The 26583-nt window shown below is 41.7% G+C and overlaps 1 protein-coding gene across 4 annotated transcripts in view; it reads right to left on the bottom strand.

Annotated features, from left to right (window-relative positions):
• The window catches only part of LOC117553148 (myotubularin-related protein 5-like), a 42906-nt gene that overhangs the window by 12588 nt on the left and 3735 nt on the right, over positions 1 to 26583 (bottom strand). For 3 of the 4 annotated variants that reach the window (XM_034226963.1, XM_034226964.1, XM_034226965.1), the window contains exons 2-5: positions 12035 to 12123; positions 7151 to 7288; positions 3735 to 3863; positions 2671 to 2781 (exon numbers count right to left, since the gene is read on the bottom strand). In XM_034226963.1, coding sequence (XP_034082854.1) covers positions 2671 to 2781; positions 3735 to 3863; positions 7151 to 7288; positions 12035 to 12123 — 467 coding nt within the window. Of the gene's footprint in view, positions 1 to 648; positions 703 to 2670; positions 2782 to 3734; positions 3864 to 7150; positions 7289 to 12034; positions 12124 to 26583 lie in introns of all 4 variants that reach the window. The other variant, XM_034226962.1, reaches the window with a different exon arrangement.

Genomic DNA, 26583 nt, shown 5'->3' with positions numbered 1-26583 from the left:
TAACAAAGCACTTATATACTAATAAAGGACTGGCTTACCTAAAGCCAGTTGAGCAGCACTTGAAATGTTTGGCTCTATGAAACCTGATATACTTTATGATTCTGTTTTCTTCAAGGTTGTGTCTTCCTGGTCTAATGTACTTATTGTAAGTCGCTTTGGATAAAAGCGTCAGCTAAATGCAATGTAATGTAATTGTGAATCGCCTCCACACATGAAAGCTGAGTGTAGGCCTATAGCTGTCAAACTGTGATCACCAGTTCAATACATTTGACAAATTCGACTTGGTTTCTACACTTATTTGAACATGTATTTTATAGGATATGTACATTTCGGTTAACCGGTTAACCGTTTTTTGGGGGGTCGAATATTCGAATATACATTTGCTTTAAAATTCCCATCCCTAGTTTACAAGACAGCAGGGGATTCTGGGATGGCTGCAAATCCAGCTCTAACCCCTCACTCTGAAGATTCATCAATTATTCAATAATGCATGCACGGAGAAATGTGCAGGCACTTAAGAAGCAAACTACTTAAGCAAATTCATTGTTGCTCTCCACGTATAAGCATGAGGGTGCCTGACAGCTAATACTTTGTACCAAACTAACACTGATGCAAGTTCAGTGATGGCTGCAGAACATGCTGTATTACCGCCGGCTGAAGAAGCTCCACTGCTGAGCAACGCAAGAAAGGAGAGAGTCCCACCTGGCAAAGCATAGGAAATGAAATTGGAGGAGGGTGATGCAGCAGGTTTCAACACCAGATCAGGACTTCTGCCTTCGTAGGGCTGTGTGTGTGTGTGTGTGTGTGTGTGTGTGTGTGTGTGTGGTGTGTGTGTGTGTGTGTGTGTGTGTGTGTGTGTGTGTGTGCAGCATCCTGAATGTGGGGGGACATTTTTTAATGGGGAGTGGGGGGGTCCTCCCCAACGAAACAAAAAATAGATTTCCTGTATTCTGATGGTTTGATACTTTTATGTGGCTATACTAGCATGAGGGAAATGATGGGTACATTTTGTAGTTTCATCCAGTAGTAAAGAAAGGAAACATATTTGATTATTAATTCAGAGCCGTCTTTGAATTAATAAAAAGCAGTTTAAATGCCCATTTTTTGTACATTTATATGCAACAATAAATATGTGTGAGTGCGTTGAGAGATATTGTTGTGGAGAGTCATTTATATATAAATCGCAAAATACATTTGTGAATCCTTCTGTGAGCATTTATTAATATTGAGACTGATCTGACTCCATACAGATGTTAAGTTCACCTAGGAATGGTATCATTGACTTAAATGTTGCTCTTCTGTCTATATTGCTCATATGATGCCCCTTGACTGAAATGTTTCCTGTGCAATATCCCCACTGACTTCCTTAACACTCTGGGATGAGAGTCCACATCACAATTGACTCTAAACTGTCATTTCCCTTTCATCACTCACCTCAGCAACGGACCTCTCTCCACTGTCCCTGTGTTCTGCCTCTGACTCACTCTCAAGCGCCTAGATGTCAACAGAGGTGGTGAGGTGATCACTATTTATTGATCAGTATACTCTTTCACATTGAATCATAACAAGTCATACTGAATGTAAATACAACTGACTCTAAAGTAAGTCCCAGTCTGTGACATTGGACATTTTGAAGACTCAAAGTCCCAAGCAGTAGGTAGAATATTAGCTAGTCTATGTAATGTGCACAGAAAATAAATAGTTAACTGAATACTGGGATGGAAATTGCCTATAAGCACTCAGTAAACATAAACACACACAAAAAGCTTCTGAATGATAAGAAGTATAATTAACACATAATGCACATTACCATTTTGAGAGAGAGTACCGAAGTTAAAGAACTCAGAAAACAATCTCTCATCGAACTGAGGCTCCAGTGAAACACACTGACTGCGTCTCTACATGGACATCATGGTGTTTACATGAGCACAGAGAGATTGGGTTATTCATGTTCCCTGTTTACATGATAAATACTAGTAACCTGGCATTTCGATGCCTTTTCTCATCTAAACTATTCAGTATTTGTGTCTCTCTATCATGACATAAAGACGAAACTCCTCTCCACTGTTAGCCTTAACTGCTACCAGCTGATGACTTACTTTCCTCTTCTTTGAAATGTCATATATCCATGTTGTCTGGGGGAGAACACATATCAAACCAAGAGATCGACAGCTTTGATTTTCGCTGTATTAACAATGTCCTGAACACTTGGTGTGTGTGCCTTTACTGCCTTACCTCCGCTACCGGCATCGCTTCATACAACAGATCTGAGCTGTCCAGCTATGACAACACTCCTTGAACATGCGCGCGCTATGGGAGAATCTGCCTTGGTACAAAGCAGCAGTGAAAACATGGTACGGAGTTTCATTGAGTTGGGCATTCTCTCAATAAGCAAGTGGAATGGATTTGATAGTGAAGCTACTGACACAACGCTCTACAGAGTGCGGCGAGTGGAGAGATCCGATTCACGGACTTTCCACATGGTAAAAGTGGGGGGGACTTGTCCCACTGTGTGTGTGTGTGTGTGTGTGTGTGTGTGTGTGTGTGTGTGTGTGTGTGTGTGTGTGTGTGTGTGTGTGTGTGTGTGTGTGTGTGTGTGTGTGTGTGTGTGTGTGTGTGTGTGTGTGTGTGTGTGTGTGTGTGTGTGTGTGGAAAGAGATGAGCAGTTACCTGAGAGCCTCCAGCGATGGGGATGATACATGTGAGGAGATTTCCAACCACCGTTTCCATGGGGACAGTGAGGCCATCTACGTGGACGGTGTAGATCAGACCCAGGCAGTTCTGTTCAATTAAAGCAGAGGGAAAAAGTAAAAAACAAAAAAAAGCATGTGACTGTTTAATGTCATATCTACTAAAAATGAAACAATGCATCGGCTGCCTTTATTATTTAGAGATTTGTTTTGAGTGTAACTTGGTGCAGTTACTTTAGAGACATTGTTTAATTATGAGCATTGATTCAAATGTTGTGTTGAAGAAAAGTGTTTGTGTATGCTGTCAATTATAGGAAATTTGGCGAGTAAGAGTCAGAAAATTGCAATTATTCCACTATAATTGTATACTTGTATGTATATATACTAAAACAGGGTATATGCAAGAATCCTGAAGTCAAATGTAATACCTTTTAAGACCCTTTCCATACATTTTAAGACCTCATCGGGTTAGGTTATTATATTTATATAATATCTGTTTGGTATTTTGAGCAAAACACTTCATAGACATGTTTTTTATATATGTTTATATATCTGAGACCTGTGCTATTGCCTACAAATAGCATGATAGGTGACCTTTAAGACAAATCGCTTTTCAAAATCATTCATCCCCTCTGCACTCAAACCTTTAAATTCTTGATTATTTTAACGTGATTATTTATTTACTTATTTATTGTGATGCTATGAATTATTTATGGTGTAAATTGGAACGATCCACATCCAGGCTCCCGGGTGTATCTGCGTGCTTTCTTCCTGTATGTTCCTGTCTGTGTACATGACATAAGCTGCTCACAACTAATTGCCCCTTGCAGGATTAATACAGCTGTAATCAAATATAATAATAATTCATTCTATTTAGAGGCGCCTTTCAAAGGACACCTTACAATTCATAAAATATTCTAAGGAAAGGTTTAACAAAAGGACCGTACAGGGAACATGTAGCACTACAGTGAGTAGGCTGATCTAATCTGATCTAATACAAAACAAAGTTGTATTATTATATGTTGCGTGTGACCCTGAACGTACCCTGAACACCTCGGTGTAGTCCAGACGGGACACCAGCACCAGGCTCTTGGGGGCGAAGACTTGAGCGGCTCTGACGACGGAGAGATCGTCCTCCACCTCGTCCGCCTCGCTGGTCTCAGACTTCTGCAGCTGATCAGAGACACAGATCAGAAACACAGATCAACATCAGGCCCACAGTAACACTTTAAACTGTTTACACACAGGATTTACAAACAAAATGATATAGCGTGTGGGAGTGATGCAGCGAAAGAGACACACATTTATTCCAACATAGATGGTAGGTGAAACACTTCAAAGATTGTATTAAATGGTTGTATAACACATTGAATTTCCTTAATTCAGATACATATTGCCCACTTGGCTGAGTCTATCTGAACTCCACAACCCAAACCCGAAATTCAACTTACATTTTGTTCATGTTTTATTGCCTAAAACGGAGTTATAGTGCATAAAAAACATGTTAGCCTTCTGGCCATGCTTGTGCTTTTGAGATAAGTTGCAAGACTTATATTGCAGTTTAAAATGAGGCATCACAAAGTAAAATGAGGGGGATTAAGAGCATATAAATGCACAGAGACACAGATCACTATCCTGCCGATTAACCCTTTAAACTGTTTACACACAGGGTTTACAAACGAAACGATATATCGTGCGGGAGTGATGTTATTCCAACATCAGAGCAGATAAATATTGCCCACCTGGCTGATCACCCTTTCAGACGGTTCTAGTGACCTTTCATCCAAATCACTTTATTCTCATTACAATTGACCAGAGGTGTGGACTTGAGTCAGACTCCAGTCACCAATTTGATGACTTGAGACTCGACTTGACAAAATCACAAAAGACTTGCGACTCGACTTGGACTTGAACACCAATGACTCGGGACTTGACTTGGACTTGAGCCTTCTGACTTGAGGTGACTTGATCATTTAATTCAGAGGTCTCCAACACGCCGATCGTGAGCTGCCGCTAGAAGAGAAGACTCCCGTCGGGGAAAGCAGAATCTCCAGCCGCTCCTACTCTTGCTGAGAATCCTTGCCGGCAGGGGCAGGTCTTTATTTAGCTGGGCCACCATGCGGCCAATCATATGCGAGGACACACTAGGATCATACCATTATGTGAAAGAAGGGTGGGGGGCACAGCAGGTGTAGTGGTACAGGCCAGCTGCACAGAGCGACGGGGAGACGGATTTAAATGCAAGCGCCTCGGAAAAAGTCAAGAAATGAGCGAGAACCGAAAAAAGAAGCAGCATCTGGCTGCTTTTCAATGATATTGGAGAAAGCAAAGCTGAGTGCAAGGCAAGGCAAGTTTATTTATATAGCACTTTTCAACACAAGGCAATTCAAAGTGCTTTACAAAAAATGAAAGAGATTAAGAAAATGGCATTTAAAATCAGTCATTCAAAAGAAAAGCTAATAAAATAAACATTTTTATTATTTTTATTATCAAGTGCAGGATTTGTAAAAATGAAAATAACCTTCAGAGCAGGGTTTTGTTTTGGTAACCACTCAGGATTTATTGTCAGAGGTGGGAGAAGTTCAGATCTTGTACTTGAGTAAATGTTCCAGAGTCTAGGAATACTCAATAAAAAGTCCTGCATTCAAAATGTTACTCAAGTAAAAGTACAAAAGTATTAGCATCAAAATACACATAAAGTACCACCTGCAGAGGGATCTAGATGCAGGTGTTCTCTTCCCCATAGAGACCGCCTCGCTGCACATTATCCCTTGCATAAAGATAGATTGTGGGTCCCTTATAACATGTTGTACACAGTGGAAATAAACATTCTGGTTGACTCAACATCAGGGATCTTATACATTAAACTCCTTCTGAATCAAACCGTCACGGTAGCCTTACCTTACTGATCCCTCTTAAAATAGAAAAACACATGTTACTTTACCAGCAGAGAGAAAATGGATTATTAAATTATTAATGTGACTAATAAAGAGCAATTTGATTATTAAGTATTATTCTGTTGATCGATGTCATTACATTTGGTGAAAAACACATAATGACTTGTTTAAGACTCGTTTTGTCAAAGTTTAGGACTTGACTTGAACTTGAGTGCAAATACTTGAGACTTGACTTGAACTTGCCCATCCTGACTTGAGACTTGACTCGGACTTGAGCGCAAAGACTTGAGACTTGACTCAGACTTGAGCGCAAAGACATGAGACTTGACTCGGACTTGAGCGCAAAGACATGAGACTTGACTCGGACTTGAGCGCAAAGACTTGAGACTTGACTCGGACTTGCAAAACAATGACTTGGTCCCACCTCTGCAATTGACTATAACATTACCCAATTCTTCCAATACTTGTAAAACTTTCTGAAACTGGAAAATGTTTTAAATTATTTGTAAATGTCCCCTAATTTTTGTAAAATATTCAAACTTGCTTTTTTCATGTTTTATTGCCTACAACTGGGGTATAGTGCATACAAGACATGTTAGCCTTCTGCCTACTTCTAGCCATACTTGTGCTTTTTAACAAGACTTATAGAATACAGCATGTTTTGTTAGTAATCCTGCTTTAACTCTGTCAAGGTGTTTGACAGAAAGCCTTATTCATACCACCATCCTTGAAAAACACAATTTCTTAGGTTTTGACAATTTTAAGTCTTTTAAAACTATGTGTTTTATTTATAAATGTTTACATGGACTGCCCCCCCCACTGCGTTCACACCAGCAATGAAGCGCTCCAGAGTTCGCAAGCAAGCGCTCCGAGACCACCTATTTTAGCGGACCAGAGTCCAGTTGTTTAGTTCACTTCAGAGGACTGTGTTCACACCGACCCAAACGAACCGCACCAAGCGGCTAAACGCACCAGGGTTCGATTCAACCGGACTATACAAGGCAGGTGTGAACGCACCCTTATCTCCTCTTGCACTTTATGTATCTCTTGTGTCTTCTCTTGCACCTTATATGTGGTAGCTGCTACATTGTACTGAATGTGGTAAATACTTGTGTATGCTGCTCTTGCTCTCTTGCACTTTTTGCATATCATGTGTTTGCTATGTTTGTAAATTGTAATTTTCTTAAATGTTGTATGTGAGGGACTGCGGATGGAAATGAGCTCAAAGCTAAATCTGGCACTGTTACGCTTGACACAATTTGTAATGTTTTAAGTGTTCATCACTGTGCATTGTCCCTGCCAAAGAAAGACAAGTTGCTTAAACGGTACAATTAAATTAAAATAAAAAAACTCAACCATGTCCCTTTTTCTCTTTCTCAAATGACACTTTTGTGAGTTGGTTACATTACCCTCTATCAAAGGTTGCCTCTTGTAAGCTATGCACACACTTCAGAGAGGATGTAATGGTCACTTTACACAGTTAAAAATGAGGCATCAGAGAGTAAAACTGGGGGGGTTAAGAGCATATACATGCATGTTTTCTGCACATGAACTCATGCTCACCTGTGGGTTGTCCAGGCCCTCCCAGAAGGTGAAGCAGGCACAGTAGTGACGCTCAGAGTTGATGTCGGTCAAAACCGCCACGAAGAAAGAGGCAGGCTGTCGCTCAGTATACAGCTGCCAACCAGTGGGCTGACAGAACTGAGGAGGAGGAGGAGGAGGAGGAGGAGGAGGAGGAGGAGGAGGAGGAGGAGGAGGAGGAGGAGGAGGAGGAGGAGGAGGAGGAGGAGGAGGAGGAGGAGGAGGAGGAGGAGGAGGAGGAGGAGGAGGAGGAGGAGGAGGAGGAGGAGGAGGACATTAATCAGATGGTGATGGTGTAAATACCAACATGGGTGACGTATCAGACAGCATTCAGTCACATGACCTCACAGCACCTCAGGCTGATTCGTCCAGGCTGTTATTAACACAATAAAACAACGTCCACTTTCGTAATATCACCTGACGGAACGATCTGAAGAGCCATGGAAGTACATGATTCTAATTTTCAGGTGTTTATCACAGGAGTCTCTACTTTAAAGAGTCCTCTCCTGCTGATGATCAGGTGTATATCAGTATGTAGAGTCTCTACTTTAAAGAGTCCTCTCCTGCTGATGTTCAGGTGTATATCAGTATGTAGTGTCTCTACTTTAAAGAGTCCTCTCCTGCTGATGTTCAGGTGTATATCAGTATGTAGTGTCTCTACTTTAAAGAGTCCTCTCCTGCTGATGTTCAGGTGTATATCAGTCTGTAGTGTCTCTACTTTAAAGAGTCCTCTCCTGCTGATGTTCAGGTGTATATCAGTATGTAGTGTCTCTACTTTAAAGAGTCCTCTCCTGCTGATGATCAGGTGTATATCAGTATGTAGTGTCTCTACTTTAAAGAGTCCTCTCCTGCTGATGTTCAGGTGTATATCAGTATGTAGTGTCTCTACTTTAAAGAGTCCTCTCCTGCTGATGTTCAGGTGTATATCAGTCTGTAGTGTCTCTACTTTAAAGAGTCCTCTCCTGCTGATGTTCAGGTGTATATCAGTATGTAGTGTCTCTACTTTAAAGAGTCCTCTCCTGCTGATGTTCAGGTGTATATCAGTCTGTAGTGTCTCTACTTTAAAGAGTCCTCTCCTGCTGATGTTCAGGTTCATATCAGTATGTAGTGTCTCTACTTTAAAGAGTCCTCTCCTGCTGATGTTCAGGTGTATATCAGTATGTAGTGTCTCTACTTTAAAGAGTCCTCTCCTGCTGATGATCAGGTGTATATCAGTATGTAGTGTCTCTACTTTAAAGAGTCCTCTCCTGCTGATGTTCAGGTGTATATCAGTATGTAGTGTCTCTACTTTAAAGAGTCCTCTCCTGCTGATGTTCAGGTGTATATTCAGTCTGTAGTGTCTCTACTTTAAAGAGTCCTCTCCTGCTGATGTTCAGGTGTATATCAGTATGTAGTGTCTCTACTTTAAAGAGTCCTCTCCTGCTGATGTTCAGGTTCATATCAGTATGTAGTGTCTCTACTTTAAAGAGTCCTCTCCTGCTGATGTTCAGGTGTATATCAGTATGTAGTGTCTCTACTTTAAAGAGTCCTCTCCTGCTGATGTTCAGGTGTATATCAGTATGTAGTGTCTCTACTTTAAAGAGTCCTCTCCTGCTGATGTTCAGGTGTATATCAGTCAGTAGTGTCTCTACTTTAAAGAGTCCTCTCCTGCTGATGTTCAGGTGTATATCAGTATGTAGTGTCTCTACTTTAAAGAGTCCTCTCCTGCTGATGTTCAGGTGTATATCAGTATGTAGTGTCTCTACTTTAAAGAGTCCTCTCCTGCTGATGTTCAGGTGTATATCAGTCAGTAGTGTCTCTACTTTAAAGAGTCCTCTCCTGCTGATGTTCAGGTGTATATCAGTATGTAGTGTCTCTACTTTAAAGAGTCCTCTCCTGCTGATGTTCAGGTGTATATCAGTATGTAGTGTCTCTACTTTAAAGAGTCCTCTCCTGCTGATGTTCAGGTGTATATCAGTCTGTAGTGTCTCTACTTTAAAGAGTCCTCTCCTGCTGATGTTCAGGTGTATATCAGTATGTAGTGTCTCTACTTTAAAGAGTCCTCTCCTGCTGATGTTCAGGTTCATATCAGTATGTAGTGTCTCTACTTTAAAGAGTCCTCTCCTGCTGATGTTCAGGTGTATATCAGTATGTAGTGTCTCTACTTTAAAGAGTCCTCTCCTGCTGATGATCAGGTGTATATCAGTATGTAGTGTCTCTACTTTAAAGAGTCCTCTCCTGCTGATGTTCAGGTGTATATCAGTATGTAGTGTCTCTACTTTAAAGAGTCCTCTCCTGCTGATGTTCAGGTGTATATCAGTCTGTAGTGTCTCTACTTTAAAGAGTCCTCTCCTGCTGATGTTCAGGTGTATATCAGTATGTAGTGTCTCTACTTTAAAGAGTCCTCTCCTGCTGATGTTCAGGTTCATATCAGTATGTAGTGTCTCTACTTTAAAGAGTCCTCTCCTGCTGATGTTCAGGTGTATATCAGTATGTAGTGTCTCTACTTTAAAGAGTCCTCTCCTGCTGATGATCAGGTGTATATCAGTATGTAGTGTCTCTACTTTAAAGAGTCCTCTCCTGCTGATGTTCAGGTGTATATCAGTATGTAGTGTCTCTACTTTAAAGAGTCCTCTCCTGCTGATGTTCAGGTGTATATCAGTATGTAGTGTCTCTACTTTAAAGAGTCCTCTCCTGCTGATGTTCAGGTGTCAGTATGTAATGACTCTACTTTAAAGAGTCCTCTCCTGCTGATGTTCAGGTTCATATCAGTATGTAGTCTCTCTACTTTAAAGAGTCCTCTCGTGATGATGTTCAGGTGTATATCAGTATGTAGTGTCTCTACTTTAAAGAGTCCTCTCCTGTTGATGTTCAGGTGTATATCAGTATGTAGTGTCTCTACTTTAAAGAGTCCTCTCCTGCTGATGTTCAGGTGTATATCAGTATGTCGTGTCTCTACTTTAAAGAGTCCTCTCCTGCTGATGTTCAGGTGTATATCAGTATGTAGTGTCTCTACTTTAAAGAGTCCTCTCCTGCTAATGTTCAGGTGTATATCAGTATGTAGTGTCTCTTCTTTAAAGAGTCCTCTCCTGCTGATGTTCAGGTGTATATCAGTATGTAGTGTCTCTACTTTAAAGAGTCCTCTCCTGCTGATGTTCAGGTGTATATCAGTATGTAGTGTCTCTACTTTAAAGAGTCCTCTCCTGCTGATGTTCAGGTGTATATCAGTATGTAGTGTCTCTACTTTAAAGAGTCCTCTCCTGCTGATGTTCAGGTTCATATCAGTATGTAGTGTCTCTACTTTAAAGAGTCCTCTCCTGCTGATGTTCAGGTGTATATCAGTATGTAGTGTCTCTACTTTAAAGAGTCCTCTCCTGCTGATGTTCAGGTTCATATCAGTATGTAGTGTCTCTACTTTAAAGAGTCCTCTCCTGCTGATGTTCAGGTATATATCAGTATGGAGTGTCTCTACTTTAAAGAGTCCTCTCCTGCTGATGTTCAGGTATATATCAGTATGGAGTGTCTCTACTTTAAAGAGTCCTCTCCTGCTGATGTTCAGGTATATATCAGTATGGAGTGTCTCTACTTAAAGAGTCCTCTCCTGCTGATGTTCAGGTGTATATCAGTATGTAGTGTCTCTACTTTAAAGAGTCCTCTCCTGCTGATGTTCAGGTGTATATCAGCATGGAGTGTCTCTACTTTAAAGAGTCCTCTCCTGCTGATGTTCAGGTGTATATCAGTATGTAGTGTCTCTACTTTAAAGAGTCCTCTCCTGCTGATGTTCAGGTTCATATCAGTATGTAGTGTCTCTACTTTAAAGAGTCCTCTCCTGCTGATGTTCAGGTGTATATCAGTATGGAGTGTCTCTACTTTAAAGAGTCCTCTCCTGCTGATGTTCAGGTGTATATCAGTATGTAGTGTCTCTACTTTAAAGAGTCCTCTCCTGCTGATGTTCAGGTGTATATCAGCATGGAGTGTCTCTACTTTAAAGAGTCCTCTCCTGCTGATGTTCAGGTGTATATCAGTATGTAGTGTCTCTACTTTAAAGAGTCCTCTCCTGCTGATGTTCAGGTTCATATCAGTATGTAGTGTCTCTACTTTAAAGAGTCCTCTCCTGCTGATGTTCAGGTGTATATCAGTATGTAGTGTCTCTACTTTAAAGAGTCCTCTCCTGCTGATGTTCAGGTGTATATCAGTATGTAGTGTCTCTACTTTAAAGAGTCCTCTCCTGCTGATGTTCAGGTGTATATCAGTATGTAGAGTCTCTACTTTAAAGAGTCCTCTCCTGCTCATGTTCAGGTGTATATCAGTATGTAGTGTCTCTACTTTAAAGAGTCCTCTCCTGCTGATGTTCAGGTGTATATCAGTATGTAGTGTCTCTACTTTAAAGAGTCCTCTCCTGCTGATGTTCAGGTGTATATCAGTATGTAGTGTCTCTACTTTAAAGAGTCCTCTCCTGCTGATGTTCAGGTGTATATCAGTATGTAGTGTCTCCTTGCTTTAATGTTCAAAAAGCTCTTTATTTGTCTCATACTGTTTGTGCTGCAGCACCTCCTTTCACCCTCTGTCTGAAACCAGAGCCCAGTCTGCTCTGGTTGGTTAGCTGGCCGGCTCTGTTGTGATTAAAGCTGTCCCTCCCCTTAGCCTATAACGTCCAATGTGTTGGAGAGTTTATTTTCTACTTGTTGTGAAGCACTTTGAAATGCCTTGAGTTGTACTACATAAATAAACATTCCTTGTTTCTCAATCAGTCCTCATTTTTTCGTGTTTTCTTGCATCTACGAATAAAATGAGCTGCCTGGGAAATGTAACCCCTCACCCCGACATTGCCTTGTTTAACCCTCTGTTATACACTTGACCATTATGTGTCTCTAAGTGTTGACTTACCAGCTCTACGCCCTGTGGGAAGGGGCTGTCCTCCCAGTCTTTCTCAGGAAACCGCTGGAGAATGCGACCTTGACCTTCACCCTCGACGGCTGAGAGACAAACACAGAGGTTAGAGTGTGTTATTTAGACTGTTGTCTGTTTGTTTCCCTAAGCTCTATTACGGATTGTATTTATTTCAGAGATAGGTTTACAGACTGGATGTGAGCACTAGCTACTGAACGACAAATACAGGGTAGCTGCCAATCTTTGAATACACTAGAAAACTTGCCAACGTACCAACATTACAACTGCAAAGGTAACAAATCATTTCAGATCATGCTCAGAAACAAACAGCTGTTTTCATGCCTGTTCATTCATTGTCAGGTTGGTCTTTTAAAAAGGAGTCCATTTCTTCCCGTTTAACAGAGGGATGTGTTAAAATGCCTATTTGCTGCATGTTAATGAGGCCATTTCCCCTGTTGGCCCGGGTCACAGTAACACAATGACACGACAAAGACCGACTTATGCAACCAGCACAAGCCTGTCTTTCAGCCGCGTTCAGACTGGCAGCATTCATCCTCACACAGAATACACTTATCCTCCTCGTACAGGCGATGTAAATCGAGCATTAAACTTACAAAATTCCCAAATACTATCACCAGCATTGCGACGAAACCTTGGAGCTGCCTGAGAGAACTCAAAAGGCCTCGGGGCTTTTTTCTAAGGGAACTTCAACAGAGGCACAGTAGACAAAACACAAACAGAAAGTAGGCCAGCTCCCAAAACACACAGTCACGCCTTCTTTAACTCTCCCGTTTTTAACTCTGACCCCGTTGCTGCTATTAACGCCTGAGAATCTTATCTGATCTGTGGATCGGTGTGTGTGGTGATGTTCTGGCTGTGACTCCTCGTGTTGAATCATGTTGTGCAGACGGAGATCTTAAAAAGCAGTGCATGTGTCGGCTGTCACGTTCTGTAATATTATGTTGTCAGAGGATGATGAGCTGTAGGTGTGTCAGGAACACACACACACACACACACATACCATGTATACATCACTTCAGGGGACATTACATTGACTTTTATGCATTTTCTGGAGACTTATACTAACCTTAACCATAACCAACACATGTCTAACCCTAACCAAGTCTTCACCCTAAAATTAATGATTCCCCTTATGGGGACCTCCATTTTGTCCCCATAAGGGAGGCGAGTCCCCACACGTGACTATGTAAACAGATTTAGGTCCCCACAAGTATAGTAATGCTAGTATATATACACACACACACACACACACACACACACACACACACACACACACACACACACACACACACACACACACACACCACACACACACACACACACACACACACACACACACACACACACACACACACACACACACACACCACACACACACACACACACACACACACACACACACACACACACACACACACACACACACACACACACACACACACACACACACACACACACACACACACACAATTCAACTGCTGTAACACCATCTGTAAAAAAAACTGTGCAATATATACTTTTATTTTCATTGTCTGGCTGCTATCAACCTACTTCTAATCTACATGGTACACTTGTTTGAATGTTGCTATGTTGCTGTACTTATTGTTGTCCACCTGGATGGGTACATTTCATAACGTGTCATTTCTATATGTAATATAATATGCATGCCTTTTAATTTATATTTATCCTCTTTACTTTTGCTGTAACAATGTCAATTTTAAAGTTATTCTGTCTCTGATCTGCTCGGAGAGACACGTAGTTTTCTCACCACCACAGAAACAAGCCATATGTTGGATGCATTAAGTGTCTCCTTGTTGCAAGAGGCTCATTTCCCCTCCAGTCTGCTTACGGGAAGTATGTGTGCCGGCCTAGAAAGGAATCCATGGAATATAAACACGACTTAAATGCTTCCTAAGGACCTTACAAAACCAGCAACTACTCAGAGAAATTAGAAGGAACGGAGCAAAATAGTGACTGTGCCATAACGCTAACAAATCACCACAACCACAGCACGGAGCAACTCGTCATAACAGTCAATCATATTTTACTTATTAGTAGTGTACCATCCCTGCTGACAGAAGCCTGAGAATATCCAGATATCGAGTTCAGAGCCTGAGCCAACATTGAATTAGCTCATAAAACTGAAATGAAATGGCAAGCCTGTTACCTCACAGGCTAATAATCCACCAATCAACTGAGAGCTAAAGCAACCTTTGCATGCATCAGGTCAGCTGTTTTTTAAAGATGGGAAATCACTGTTCTCTGTATCACACACTGATACCGCATCACGTTACCATAACGGGATCCAGCTAATTGTGATAATTATTCTGTTTAATTGGATTATACCTCTCACAACATGCTGCAAACTCAGTAAACAATAGGAGGGTATTTGATAATGATGAATGTCTCCAACCTCGTGAAAAATTGGGCACATTTCTCGTATTTTTCTACAGATTTTCAATCATCCTCTGAATTACTCCAGATTCTTGCTAACACACCACCTTCATATCCATGTGCTACATGATTATGATGTTGGTTTCAACAACCAGTGTTTCTTCTTATTCAACATAGGGCTGTCCCGAATACCATTTTTCAGGCTCCAGATATTCGGTCGTGATCGGCAGCGGACCGCTTCAACACGTGTATTTCGGTTTATTCACGGCATTCATTTTGTTATTCTACAGTATTGTTGTTTTATAGTTATTTGTTAATGTATATAACTCAAGTTGTGTTCTTTGAAATTGAAAAGGATATCGCGTTGTGTTTGTTGTATATGTCTTAAGTGTAATTTGTCTTGGCTTCCTATTTTGTATGGACATTTTTATTTATTTTTTAAGGAGTTAGCGCTGTTGACAGGAAGTTGTTGTTGCTATGGAAACAACGTGACGGAGATTAACGGAGAAAAGTCATATCTACATATAAAGACGGAGAAAGTAACCGATAAAGGTTATGGTTACGTGTTAGCGCCCCCCGAAGAGGCACAAGCTCTTACGTTGATATTGGAGATTTGAATAAATTCAATTTAAAATAAAAAAAAAATATCCGAATAACGAAATTGAAACCCGAATAGTAGTCCAACGAACGAATATTCGGGTACAACCCTAATTCAACAAGCGTCTCATCTCTAATTAAGCCCTCACTCCTCTCACTGTAGTAAAGGCTTGAGTCACACAAACCAACACCATCAAACACTTCATCTCACTGAGCTGCAGAAACACACTCACCATCAAAACTAAGCACATAAAGTTATCAGTAGTGTCTATCAAAGGGGGGGGGGGGGGGGGGATGTGAGCAGAGTTCAGTGGCATCGCAGGAATGTGTGACATCCAACTATCAGCTGGATCGGTTGCCTAACAACAACAACAGGTTATTACTGAGTTGCATCTGAGACGGGAACTGTTGCATCGTTTACCTCCATAGACTTTTTGGCACCAGCTTGTTTTTGCTTTCTTTGTCTGGTTCCCTCCTCCAGCATATCTCATATAAACTGTAGGTTTTGATCCGTGCATCTTGGGTTACTTGCTCCTGGAAAGCCTGTCGTTGCATGTCTTGTTTTGAATTACGGACATTGCATTCACACAGACACAACTGCACATTTACATTCTAACAACTATCGGATGTATATATGTTTATATTATACTGCAGATAACGCTGCACTTGACTACTTGTTCTGTACTTCTGGTTGGATAATAACTGCATTCCGTAATACTTGTACACTGTGCAATGACAATAAAGTTGAATCTAATCTAAAATAGCTCTCGTCAGTCATTTTAAAAGCTCAAACAAACACCACACTCATAATCTCATCCCCTCATTTCCAACAAGGATAAATGCCTCAAAAGTTGTTACACTAAAAAGAATAAGACATATTTGAAAGCAGCATTAACAAAGAGTCTGAAAGCCCGAGCAACACAAGAACCTGATTTAACACCTCTGAAAGGTTTCAAATCAAACGTATTGCTGTAAGGCTACTGCAGTGTGTGTTATTGTTTAGGGCTGTACCCGAATATCCGAATATTCGTTCGTTGGAGTACTATTCGGGTTTCAATTTCGTTATTCGTTTGTTTTTTTTGGCTGCAGCTGCCAAATTGAATTTATTGAACACTCCAATATCAACGTAAGAGCTTGTGTCTCTTCGGGGGGTGCTAACACTTAACCATAACGTTATTGTTTACTTTCTCCGTCTTCATATTATATCTTTATATGTAGATATTACTTTTTCTCCGTTAATCTCCGTCACGTTGTTTCCATAGCAACAACAACTTCCTGTCAACAGCGCTAACTCTCCTTCAAAATAAAAGCATGTCAATACAAAATAGGAAGCCAAGCCAAATTACACTTAAGACATATACAACTGCAACGAAAGTAACAAACACAACGCGATATCCTTTTAAGTTTCAAAGAACACAAATTGGGTTACATTAACAAATAACTATAAAACAACAATACTGTAGAATAACAAAATGAATGCCGTGGAAAAACCAAAATACACGGTACCCCGCGCTGGCTGAATATTCGCTGCTGATTACTACCGAATATCCGGAGCCCGAAAAATGATATTCGGGACAAACCTACGTCCACCTCGTGAACTGGAAGGAGTGTGTAGCAGCAGCTGTGTGTTCTCAGTGTGAACCACACAATCAGAAAGTCACAATCAGTGCATTCAGTTCCTGCAGTGCTGAGCACCCACAGGGAGCACACTCTTCTTTTAGATGAGTAGTTTTGTGGGTTCTTTTGAATCTACTTGAGAGTTGGCTAACTAGCGTCCGCTTACGCCGCCATCATAACAGAAGTATTTGTGTTTACTTTACAATATGTGCCAAGTACAGCTTGATATTAACACTACAAAGGGACATTTTGACCACCTTTGGTAAGGCTGCCAGAAAACCATTAAACAACCCAACAGAGATCTAGCTTTCTGCAGGATAACGCCACAGATACAATCAGAGCCTCATGCCAGCCACATTCAACAACAACAGAGCCTCAAAACAACCAAGCGGGTTCAGTCTGCTTTTTAAAAACCAACACATAAGTTAAAGGTGGGGTAAGTTTGAGAAACCGGCTCGAGATACACTTTGTTATATTCCATGGAATGCTCTTAACATCCCGATAGCAATGAATATCTGAAGTGCTTTGACAACAAATCCATAAAAAAAATTTCATCTGTGGAAGCCGTGGCGCTGTAAAAAGCACGACCAATCATCTGAGCCGGCCCGGCTAAAGTAACTGGATGACCTTTCAAATTCCTTTGTTTTCTGTCATGTTTGTATTAATGTTTGGAACTAATTGAAGCAGGTCACCATTGTAAAAGAGGTCTATGATCTCAATGGGTTTTATCTGTATAAATAAAGGTTTTGAATTGAATTTAATTGAATTGAAATTCTAGCGATCTCGAGCTGGTTTCTCCAAAATTATCTACCCCACCTTTAAGATTACCCGGTCGAATAGACGTTATAAAAAAAAATACTCAAAATGGAAAGGAGAGATAGAGGTAGGCCTCCAGAGGATGAAAGACGGGAGCAAGAGAGGAAATGTGGGTCAAACAGTGTGTGTGTGTGTGTGTGTGTGTGTGTGTGTGTGTGTGTGTGTGTGTGTGTGTGTGTGTGGCTCTTGAACCAGACCACAGCTTCTCGTGCGCAGACTTCCAAACCACAGTGACACGACATCAGGCGGTTTCCACGGTGACTGCAGCCATCGGGACAAAAGAGCTCCGAAGCCTTTTGTGTGTTTGTGTGCGTCTTTGTGTGCACGTACAGTGTGTTTGTGTGTGTGTGCAGATTTTCAACAATGCACAACATAAGGGAATACAATTTGGTCAGTGTGGAGATGTGTGCGACGCTCTGAATGTGGACTACTTTGTGTGAGACAGTTTACAGACTTTGTAACTCATTTACAGACAGTTGAAATAACTGCAGCTGAAAAGTCTTTTTTGTTCCCCCTAACTTAGCGTTGCTGTTCTTTTAAGGTCGTGAGTGAAGAAATAGAAGCACTTCACTTAACGTTTCTTAGTAAATATGAGAATGAAAACCTTACTTTATTACAGCTATCATATCAGGATAGTTAGCGTGTTAGCTCTGTTTTTCTGAGTGTGTGTTAAAGAAGGAAAAGTCAATAAAGATACCATGATGGCTTAGTGTAGGATTACAATATTTGATAAACTGTTAAAGTGGACCTATCATGCTATATTTGAAACATATAGGGCCATACCTATATAAAACATATCTGTTTTTTTCAAAATACCAAACAGATCCCCCATTGTAGCCATGCCTCATTCTGCTCAAACCCCTCTTTTCCAGCCCTGTTAGAGAAACGCGGATCTTGGGTTCTTAGCTTGAAAACAAAAAAAAGAGGAGGCGGAGCTAATGCCTGATCAGAATTCTACCGGAGATAAAGTTAAATTCTGCTGTGATAAAACGCCATCCTGTTCTAAACCACATCAAGGATTATTTCTGAAACAGTATGGAGCTCAAATGCTTTTTCTCTTGCGGGTTTATCATTTTTTATTTCCTGCTTTTTAAACACACGTGCTCTCCAGTACAGGTTAGCTCTGAGTGTTAGCGAGGCTTGCTAATGTAAACAAAGACCAGATTACGTCCAAAACACGTCAGGCATTGTTTCTGATAGCAACTTTCTGTGGGTCCGCCGCCGATTTGACGTCAGTTCGGATGGAATCTGTATCCGCTCGTCGTACACCCGTTTTTAAAAGATTTGGGTACGGAGGAAAGGGGTTTTATTTGCTGACGCTGCGTGAGTTCCCCGACGCACCGGGGACACATATTTATGTATAAAAGACACCACAAAGTGCATTTTGCATGATAGGTCCCCTTTAACTATATATATTTCCCCCTGAAAAATCAAGTGCAACTTTTGCCCCTTGATCTCGATTTTAAACCTTTTTGGACATTCAAGCATTTGCTCGCTTCTCAAAACAACAGTCATCAGAAGAAAGATATACCAGAACAATGCATTAAACCTTTGGCATGAACACTATGAGATCATTATATCCACACCCTCTGCTGTCCAGTCACCCAGTCTGAATTACACAATCACACATGCATGCACCGACACTCATGGAGGAGTGTGAGTCAGCAACCTTGACATCGAGTTTGAATTTCAAAGACAAAATGCTGCATGAATGAATGAAGTCCACGTTAAAAACTGTCTGAGTGACGCTGTGATTAAGAAACCAAATCAGGGCGGAAAGAACCAGCTTCATCTGAAATGTACCGTCGCCCTGGAGATGTTGGACATTTTCTTTGTGCAAAAGCTCTTCAGTAAACTCAAATCCTTCCTGCAAACGAACGCCCCCCACTCTCTATTACCCGAATCCCAAGAACAGGAATGAAAGGCTTTGCAGGAGGGGAAGTGGATTCAGAGAGGCACACAGCGTCACTACAACCGTTTCAGTTTTACACAGCATGCTAACTCCAGGTCTCACTCACAGACTGATGATTAATAATAAGATGACTTTTAGATATTCTCACTTCTCGTTGTGCAGCTACAGGTGGATGTCTGGAAGTACGTTCTGCTTTATGGCGCGTTTCCACTGCAGCGGGTAGCTCGCTTTAAGCGTGCCGAGCCGTGCGGGGCCCGTTTTTGGTTGCGTTTCCACTTGGCCTAGTTTTGGCCCGGGGCTACTTTTTCACCTTTTTTCTGGCCCGACTAAATCGTGGTTCTAGGGCCAGGAACAACCAGGCTGAGTCGGGCTGAGTATGCTAAACTAGAGAGAGAATCGCTGGCAAGGGGGCTACAACTACAACAAGATGAACATATTTGACCGTGATTTAATTGTAATACACGTTTCAAAATGATGCCGAAGTAACAACATACTGATACCGGTTAGTAAAAACCATGAATTAATGCTTTGACAAGTCTGCAGACAGACGGCAGGCGAACAACCCTTTTAAAATGCGTGCTTTCTAAATGGAGCTTGGCTAAGCTAACGTTATATATGCTCCGACCGTCCACACTCACAACAACGGCCTATACAGACATAAATAAACCAGCGACTGTATTCGCCATGACACAGACAGTCTGTGGTTTGTACTTGTTTAACTTGTGTCTAGTTTCTGAACAGATATGAGGAGCTGTGAGCTCTGAGTGCTAACAGCTAACGGCTGTGTTGTTTTTCTGGGGCTCTCATTGAAGATGACGTCACGGCTCCGCCTACACTGCGTTACTATAGTGACTGCCCCAGTTCCTAAACTGTAATGGAAACGCAGCATTAAAGTGAGCCGGGCCTAATAAGGCCTAACCAAACCGAGCGAGGCCTGCAGTGGAAACGCGCCATTAGACTGAGTCAAATAAGAGAGGGGAAACCTGCCAATGCTCACAGGACACACACCGTCCACTTTCCACACACTCTGAGAAGTGTCTGGGACTGAACACGAACGCTCGTTTAATCACTTATCTCCTGATCCTAAATCAGTACACGTCATGTTCCCAATTAAAAACCCACCTGTTCAAATCTGCCTACTCACTGTAGTGCTCCCCATTATACGTTTCATTTGTGTCCACTTGACTGTCTCCTCCATGATTTCCTGTTTCTGTTTTTATCATGTTCTGTTGCCTATGAGCGGTTTCTTTCTTTTTTTAACAAATCGTACGGTGTCCTTGAAAGGTGTCATGAAAGGCGCCTAAAAATAAAATGTATTATTATGTTTGAATTGTTTTTAAATGGCAGACAAACACACCCTTTGCACTTGATTCAAAATGCAAATTCAACTCATGTGAAATTGAAGATCTGGCAAAAAAATTCAATACAATGTGAATAGATTTGACCAAATAGCTATTTTAGGAATCATTGGTGTCCACTAGTACAATGATCATATGTGTAATCAAACAAATGGAAATAGGTTGACGTCACGTGACTTGCATTTTGAATTGAGCCGTCCCTTTATAGGCACTATCTCTTTACGTATTAGTGATGGGAATTCCGGCTCTTCTTAGTGAGCCGGATCATTTGGCTCGGCTCACTAAGAAGAGCCGGCTCGTCATGTTACCACAGTTTACCACGGAGCCTCAGTTTCGCCGCTGCGAGGCTCCGGCGCTCGCAGTTCACGCGCATGCTCCACTAGCACCCCCTCGTCAAGGCTCGCCGGCAGTACACTTTCCGTCACAGGAACACGCTTTGCTGTAGGGCTGCTCGATTATGGCAAAAATCATAATCTCGATTATTTGGGTCAATAATTGATATCAAGATTATTAAAAACGATTATCCATTTACTTTGAAAACATCCTTTTATTGGAGAAAAAAAATGTGGACAGTGTGTTTTTAACAGTTGATTACCCTGAACTCTAAGTATAATTCAACTGAAAAACCAATTCACAAAAAAATAATCGTTTTATGTCGATTACGTTGTTTTCGTAATCGTTGCAAGTCATAATCGCGATTAAAATACGATTAAAATACGATTAAAATACGATTAATTGAGCAGCCCTACTTTGCTGGCGGCAAAAAGAATCCCACCAGACTCCTTTGCCCCTCCAACAGAGGGATATCCTTGTCCTTTTTCCTTTTCATCATTTCAAGCTATAAAAACTCTCGATCTTCTCTCGAATTATAAAAAATGTTGGACGCCCTCGGCTCGCGTTCAGGGCGTTCCGAGCTGAATAAGCGTGTCAAATGACGGCAAGACGCCCCCCTGGCGGAAACGCTGTTTGCCAAGTATGCATAAAGTTCCCAGTGGCAAAAACGGAACACTGAGGCTGGTTTTACTTCTAGAAATGACGAGACAAGTGTGACATAAATCAGGGGCAGGGTTAAGGACTCATCAGTGGATGACGATCACATGATGAGGAAGACACAAGGCCTGCATGCTGACAAGATGCTGTCACACATGCCTCTGGAGGAGCTTTAAAAAGGACCAGGAGGATGTATGGTGAGAGAAAATACTCATTGAATAATTCACAAATGCATCATTAAATCATCTGGGTCACCCTGTAGTGGTAACCTGCTTTTGTTAGCATACAAAGGCAAGAGAAGGGTGAGGATTCGAAGGGGTACAGTGAGAGTTAGCAGAGGATATGGCTCTGCATACAGAATCAGATTAGACCACAGACACAATGACATACAGGAAATACGGTGTACACGTAAGCATCCCTTCAAGAGCAAGAGGCAAACAAGACTTCCGCATGTTTGCCCAGAATACTGCGACAGGAAACACGATAACGGTGGGCTAATGCACCTCATCACAACTTATCTCATTACATGAGCAATTTGGGGTGAAGTGTCTCAGGGACACAACGACATGCTGACTGCAGTGGGGTTTGAACTTGCTATCCTCTGATTCGAAGATCAGCGCATTAACCCACTGCGCCACACGCCTCCCATCTCCTGCCACAGACCTTTGTCTTTACCCGGAAATCATTTCAACCTAAACGCATCTTTCCTCAGTCAACTTTTATACTAGGGATGTCTGGAGAATAACTAGTCGATACCTAACAGGAGGACAATTCCATTATTCTCGCTACGAATGCAATAACAAGGTAAAAAGTCAATGTAAATAAATCCAGGGTACTTCAAAAAATACTCCTTTAATACAATTTGAATACTGTTCACTGGAAGTTCATTTACGGAGCAGATTTTTAAAAGGCTGCATATTTATCAAAAGGCCGCATAATCCCCGCATGTTTCCTCACAAAGTTGAGGGAAAAAAGTGAACTCGTCTTGACGTGAAGTGATGATGATGACGATGACGCGACGTCATCAGCTCGCGCATCACAGAAGGTAAACAACACCGTAGAGTGAACGTGTGGAGCTCACACGAGAGAGAAAACACCAAGATGAAAACATCTAATCCATCTCATTTACCGACGAACATTTCTGCTAAAGACCGGGCAAAGCAGTTCCCCGATGTCTTGCACGAAAGTGGGGGGAAACTATTCGGCACCCCGTGCAACTGTGTTGGAGCATAAGAGAACATCGACGGTGACGACCCACTTTGATTCATTCAAACATTCGAACATGCTTTCTGCTGCTGCGGACAAGAAACAACTCACGTTCACCGAGGCATCGACCTCCAAAACCCTTGGGCGACAAGAAACGAGATGAGTAGCCTACAAGATTGAAGCTGGTCAGATAACGAACGAGTAAATGAAAACAGAATGAGGCGGAGAAGTGTGTGCGTGTGTGTGTGTGTGTGTGTGTGTGTGTGTGTGTGTGTGTGTGTGTGTGTGTGTGTGTGTGTGTGTGTGAGAGTGTTAAAATAGCCCAATTGCTTTTACAATAACTAAACATTGGATGTGTTTAATGGAATAGTAAAGGGGTTTAACGTTAGTGGCAGGTTGTGTGTGAGAGAGAATAAATACATAATTTTATTTTTTCCGCATATTTCGCAACTTTCCGCAATTTCACCGCATAAAATGACATAAAGCCCCGCATGTTTGAACGCATAATGAAGGATTTTAGCCCGTGTTTTCTGGAGGGTCTAGTATGAGACAGATGAATGGCTGATACTGTGCTCTTAACAAGATGGACATGTAATCTCTCTGTGTGCAGCGACGACATGCCATCAACACAGCAGAATGATAAAAGACATCGAACCAGGTCTGGACCAATAGCAGTGCTTTCATCTGCATATTCTGACCAATCACAGGCAGGGGATTAGAGCCGGATGTGGGTGTCTGGGAGGACGATTTCCTTTTATTCTCAAACGGTGGATTTGACGTCGTATCAGAGAGGAAAGCTAATCTTCCAGTCACTCAATCTGAGTTTTTGAAATTGAAAATCATTCAACATCCATCAGGCATTCGCAACTACGCCAGTGACTAAAAGTACAGCCTTGGAACAGACACTCTTTAATAATATTTAGTGTCGCATTGACCTTTAGGACTTTGAGTTTAGGTATGCTTCATGATAAAGAGCACACAACTGTAATTTATATATTATATGTTTCTACTACTGTTGCTGTAGTATATCGGTCTTTTAAATAACATTCAAACGTATCAAGAGTATTTTATATTGTGTATTCTTTGTGGTGCATGTCTTTTCTACTGTAGATAATATATATATAGTTTGTAATGCCTGAACACATTGCTAAATACATAATTTTAAATAAATAAGGATTTACTGATAGTTTTAATATTAAACAATTATCTAACATCGCTAACTCTATTCATTGCAGGTGAAAGTGTTTGTCCCATGCATTCTCAGTCCACACACCCACACACACACCCACACCCACACCCACACACACACACACCACACACACACACACACACACACACACACACACACACACACACACACACACACACACACACACACACACACACACACACACACACACACACACACACACACACACACACACACACACACCCCCACACACACACACACCACACACACACACACACACACACACACACACACACACACACACACACACACACACACACACACACACACACACACACACACACACACACACACACACACACACACACACACACACACACACACACACACACACACACACACACACACACACACACACACACACACACACACACACACACACACACACACACACACACACACACACACACACACACACACACACACACACACACACACACACACACACACACACACACCTCGGGGATTCAATGATTGCTCCAGCAGGCTGACTGTGAGCAGCACTGACTCAGCCTTTGTCCCGAGAGGGGACAGAAATTCTTAAAATTCCAGGGAAACCATCAAAGCACCAAGGAGCAGGGCATCCCTAACACACACGAACACACACCAACACACACACATTGGGGCCCTGGGGCCACAGTCTTCCTCGTGAGAAAGGAGTATTCAGCACAACAGCCAGACTGCTGTAACACACACAGAGCCAAACACACACTTCTGCATATCAGCAGCACACCATATCGTCACTGCCACCTTCACCCTATAAATATACGAGCGTCATGATGGCTATCGCTAAGATGTTAACAGTTCTACTATTCTTACTGACACTGCTTATCGATCTTTATCGGATCTTTTTTATATGTTTTAATGTTAAATCTAAACAAATTGGAAACGGTATCAGTCAATCAATACCATAGCGAGGCCAACAATGTGGCCGTTTTGGTACCCATTCCTACTCATTAGCAACGCACTGGTTAATATGGGGTTACGTTGCCATGGTAACACAGCAAACACCCAGAGACAGCCACACACATTCAGGCGGCCATCTGAATGGCAGAGGAGCACACACACAGAGTACCGCAGCCAGCGTCACTCGGACCCCTATGAAAGGCAGATTGTGAGGGGCTATTTCTGGAGAGCCTGAACGCTCTGCAGCGATGGAGGAAGTGGCTGCCCACAGGCAGGCACTGCTGGCAGCAGCGTCATACACACGCACACACTCCTCTCTCCTCCACACACACACTCTTACTCGCAGCTTCATCTTGCTTTCTATCTGAGAGGTTTCTATTTCTCCTTCAAGCTGCATGTAGTTTCATTCACGCTCGACTGAGTGCATCTGTGAGCAAAACATAAATGAGTCACAGCTTTGTCACGATAACGGTATTTCATCCTTCCTCCTAATGTGTTGTCTTTCAGTGGAATCGTAGGTGAGATATTGTCACAATTGCGTTGTTTTAATTGTATAAAGAACGTTCACAGAAATGTGAAATGTTGTGAAGCATTATCTTTTCTCTGCACTTAAACTCTTGTGTTGTTTTTGCACTTGGGTTCATAATGAAAGGATAACTGTTCATTCTAGTTTTTACTTGCGTCTTTACACTGGTTAGTGCGTTACCCTGTGTTATTAATGAATAAGGCCCTACATGCAGACGACTCCCTCTCAGAGATGCGTTTGGTTTCATAAATGAGGCCCCTAATCTTCTCTGCGAGCTGTCCCACCGTACAGAACATAACATTTAGCGAAGCTGCTCTAAGCCACTGGAACAGCGTTACAGAAGCAACATTTCACTACAGGTTGTTCAGTGGTTATCGGGATATGAAACAAACCATATCATGATAGGAGATGTCGACCATTTTGCACAGACCTACCACAGCAAAAGTAAAAAAAATGTTTAATGTGAAATAGATCTCTGGACAACGTGGTCTCCTCGAGTTTTAAGGGTCAACCAAACACTAACCTATTTAATCAGGATCTGCATCTGACCTAAAGATTCTTAATGACTCAATTGTCTTTATATCGCCCAATACCACAAACTAAACCATTGCCTCTGCTTTACAGTTTGTCCTCTGTCCTCCTTAGACCCTCGCAGCGCACAAAGAAATAAACCCCAAAGAAACTCCAGAATGAATGGGAAAGAATCGGGCAGACATGCAACAGATGTCATGTGTATAGATTTAAAAAACGATATAGTAAAATCACAAAAACAACAATCCCAATGGATGTGAGAATAACATGAAAGCCAGTTTTGACACCCAGAAGAAACACTTCAGCCACGAAGTAACCATTTCTTGCACAAGTGGTTAAATGAGACACGTGTTAGACTGTGAGCGTTTTCATATAGAGCCACAAACAAGTTACGGATCAATGCCTCAAAGCCTTTTGTTTTAT

This window comes from Gymnodraco acuticeps, unplaced genomic scaffold (assembly GCF_902827175.1).
Source record: "Gymnodraco acuticeps unplaced genomic scaffold, fGymAcu1.1, whole genome shotgun sequence".
Lineage (NCBI taxonomy): Eukaryota > Metazoa > Chordata > Actinopteri > Perciformes > Bathydraconidae > Gymnodraco > Gymnodraco acuticeps.
Note: the sequence above shows the minus strand (reverse complement) of the source record. Positions and strands in the feature narration are given on the sequence as shown.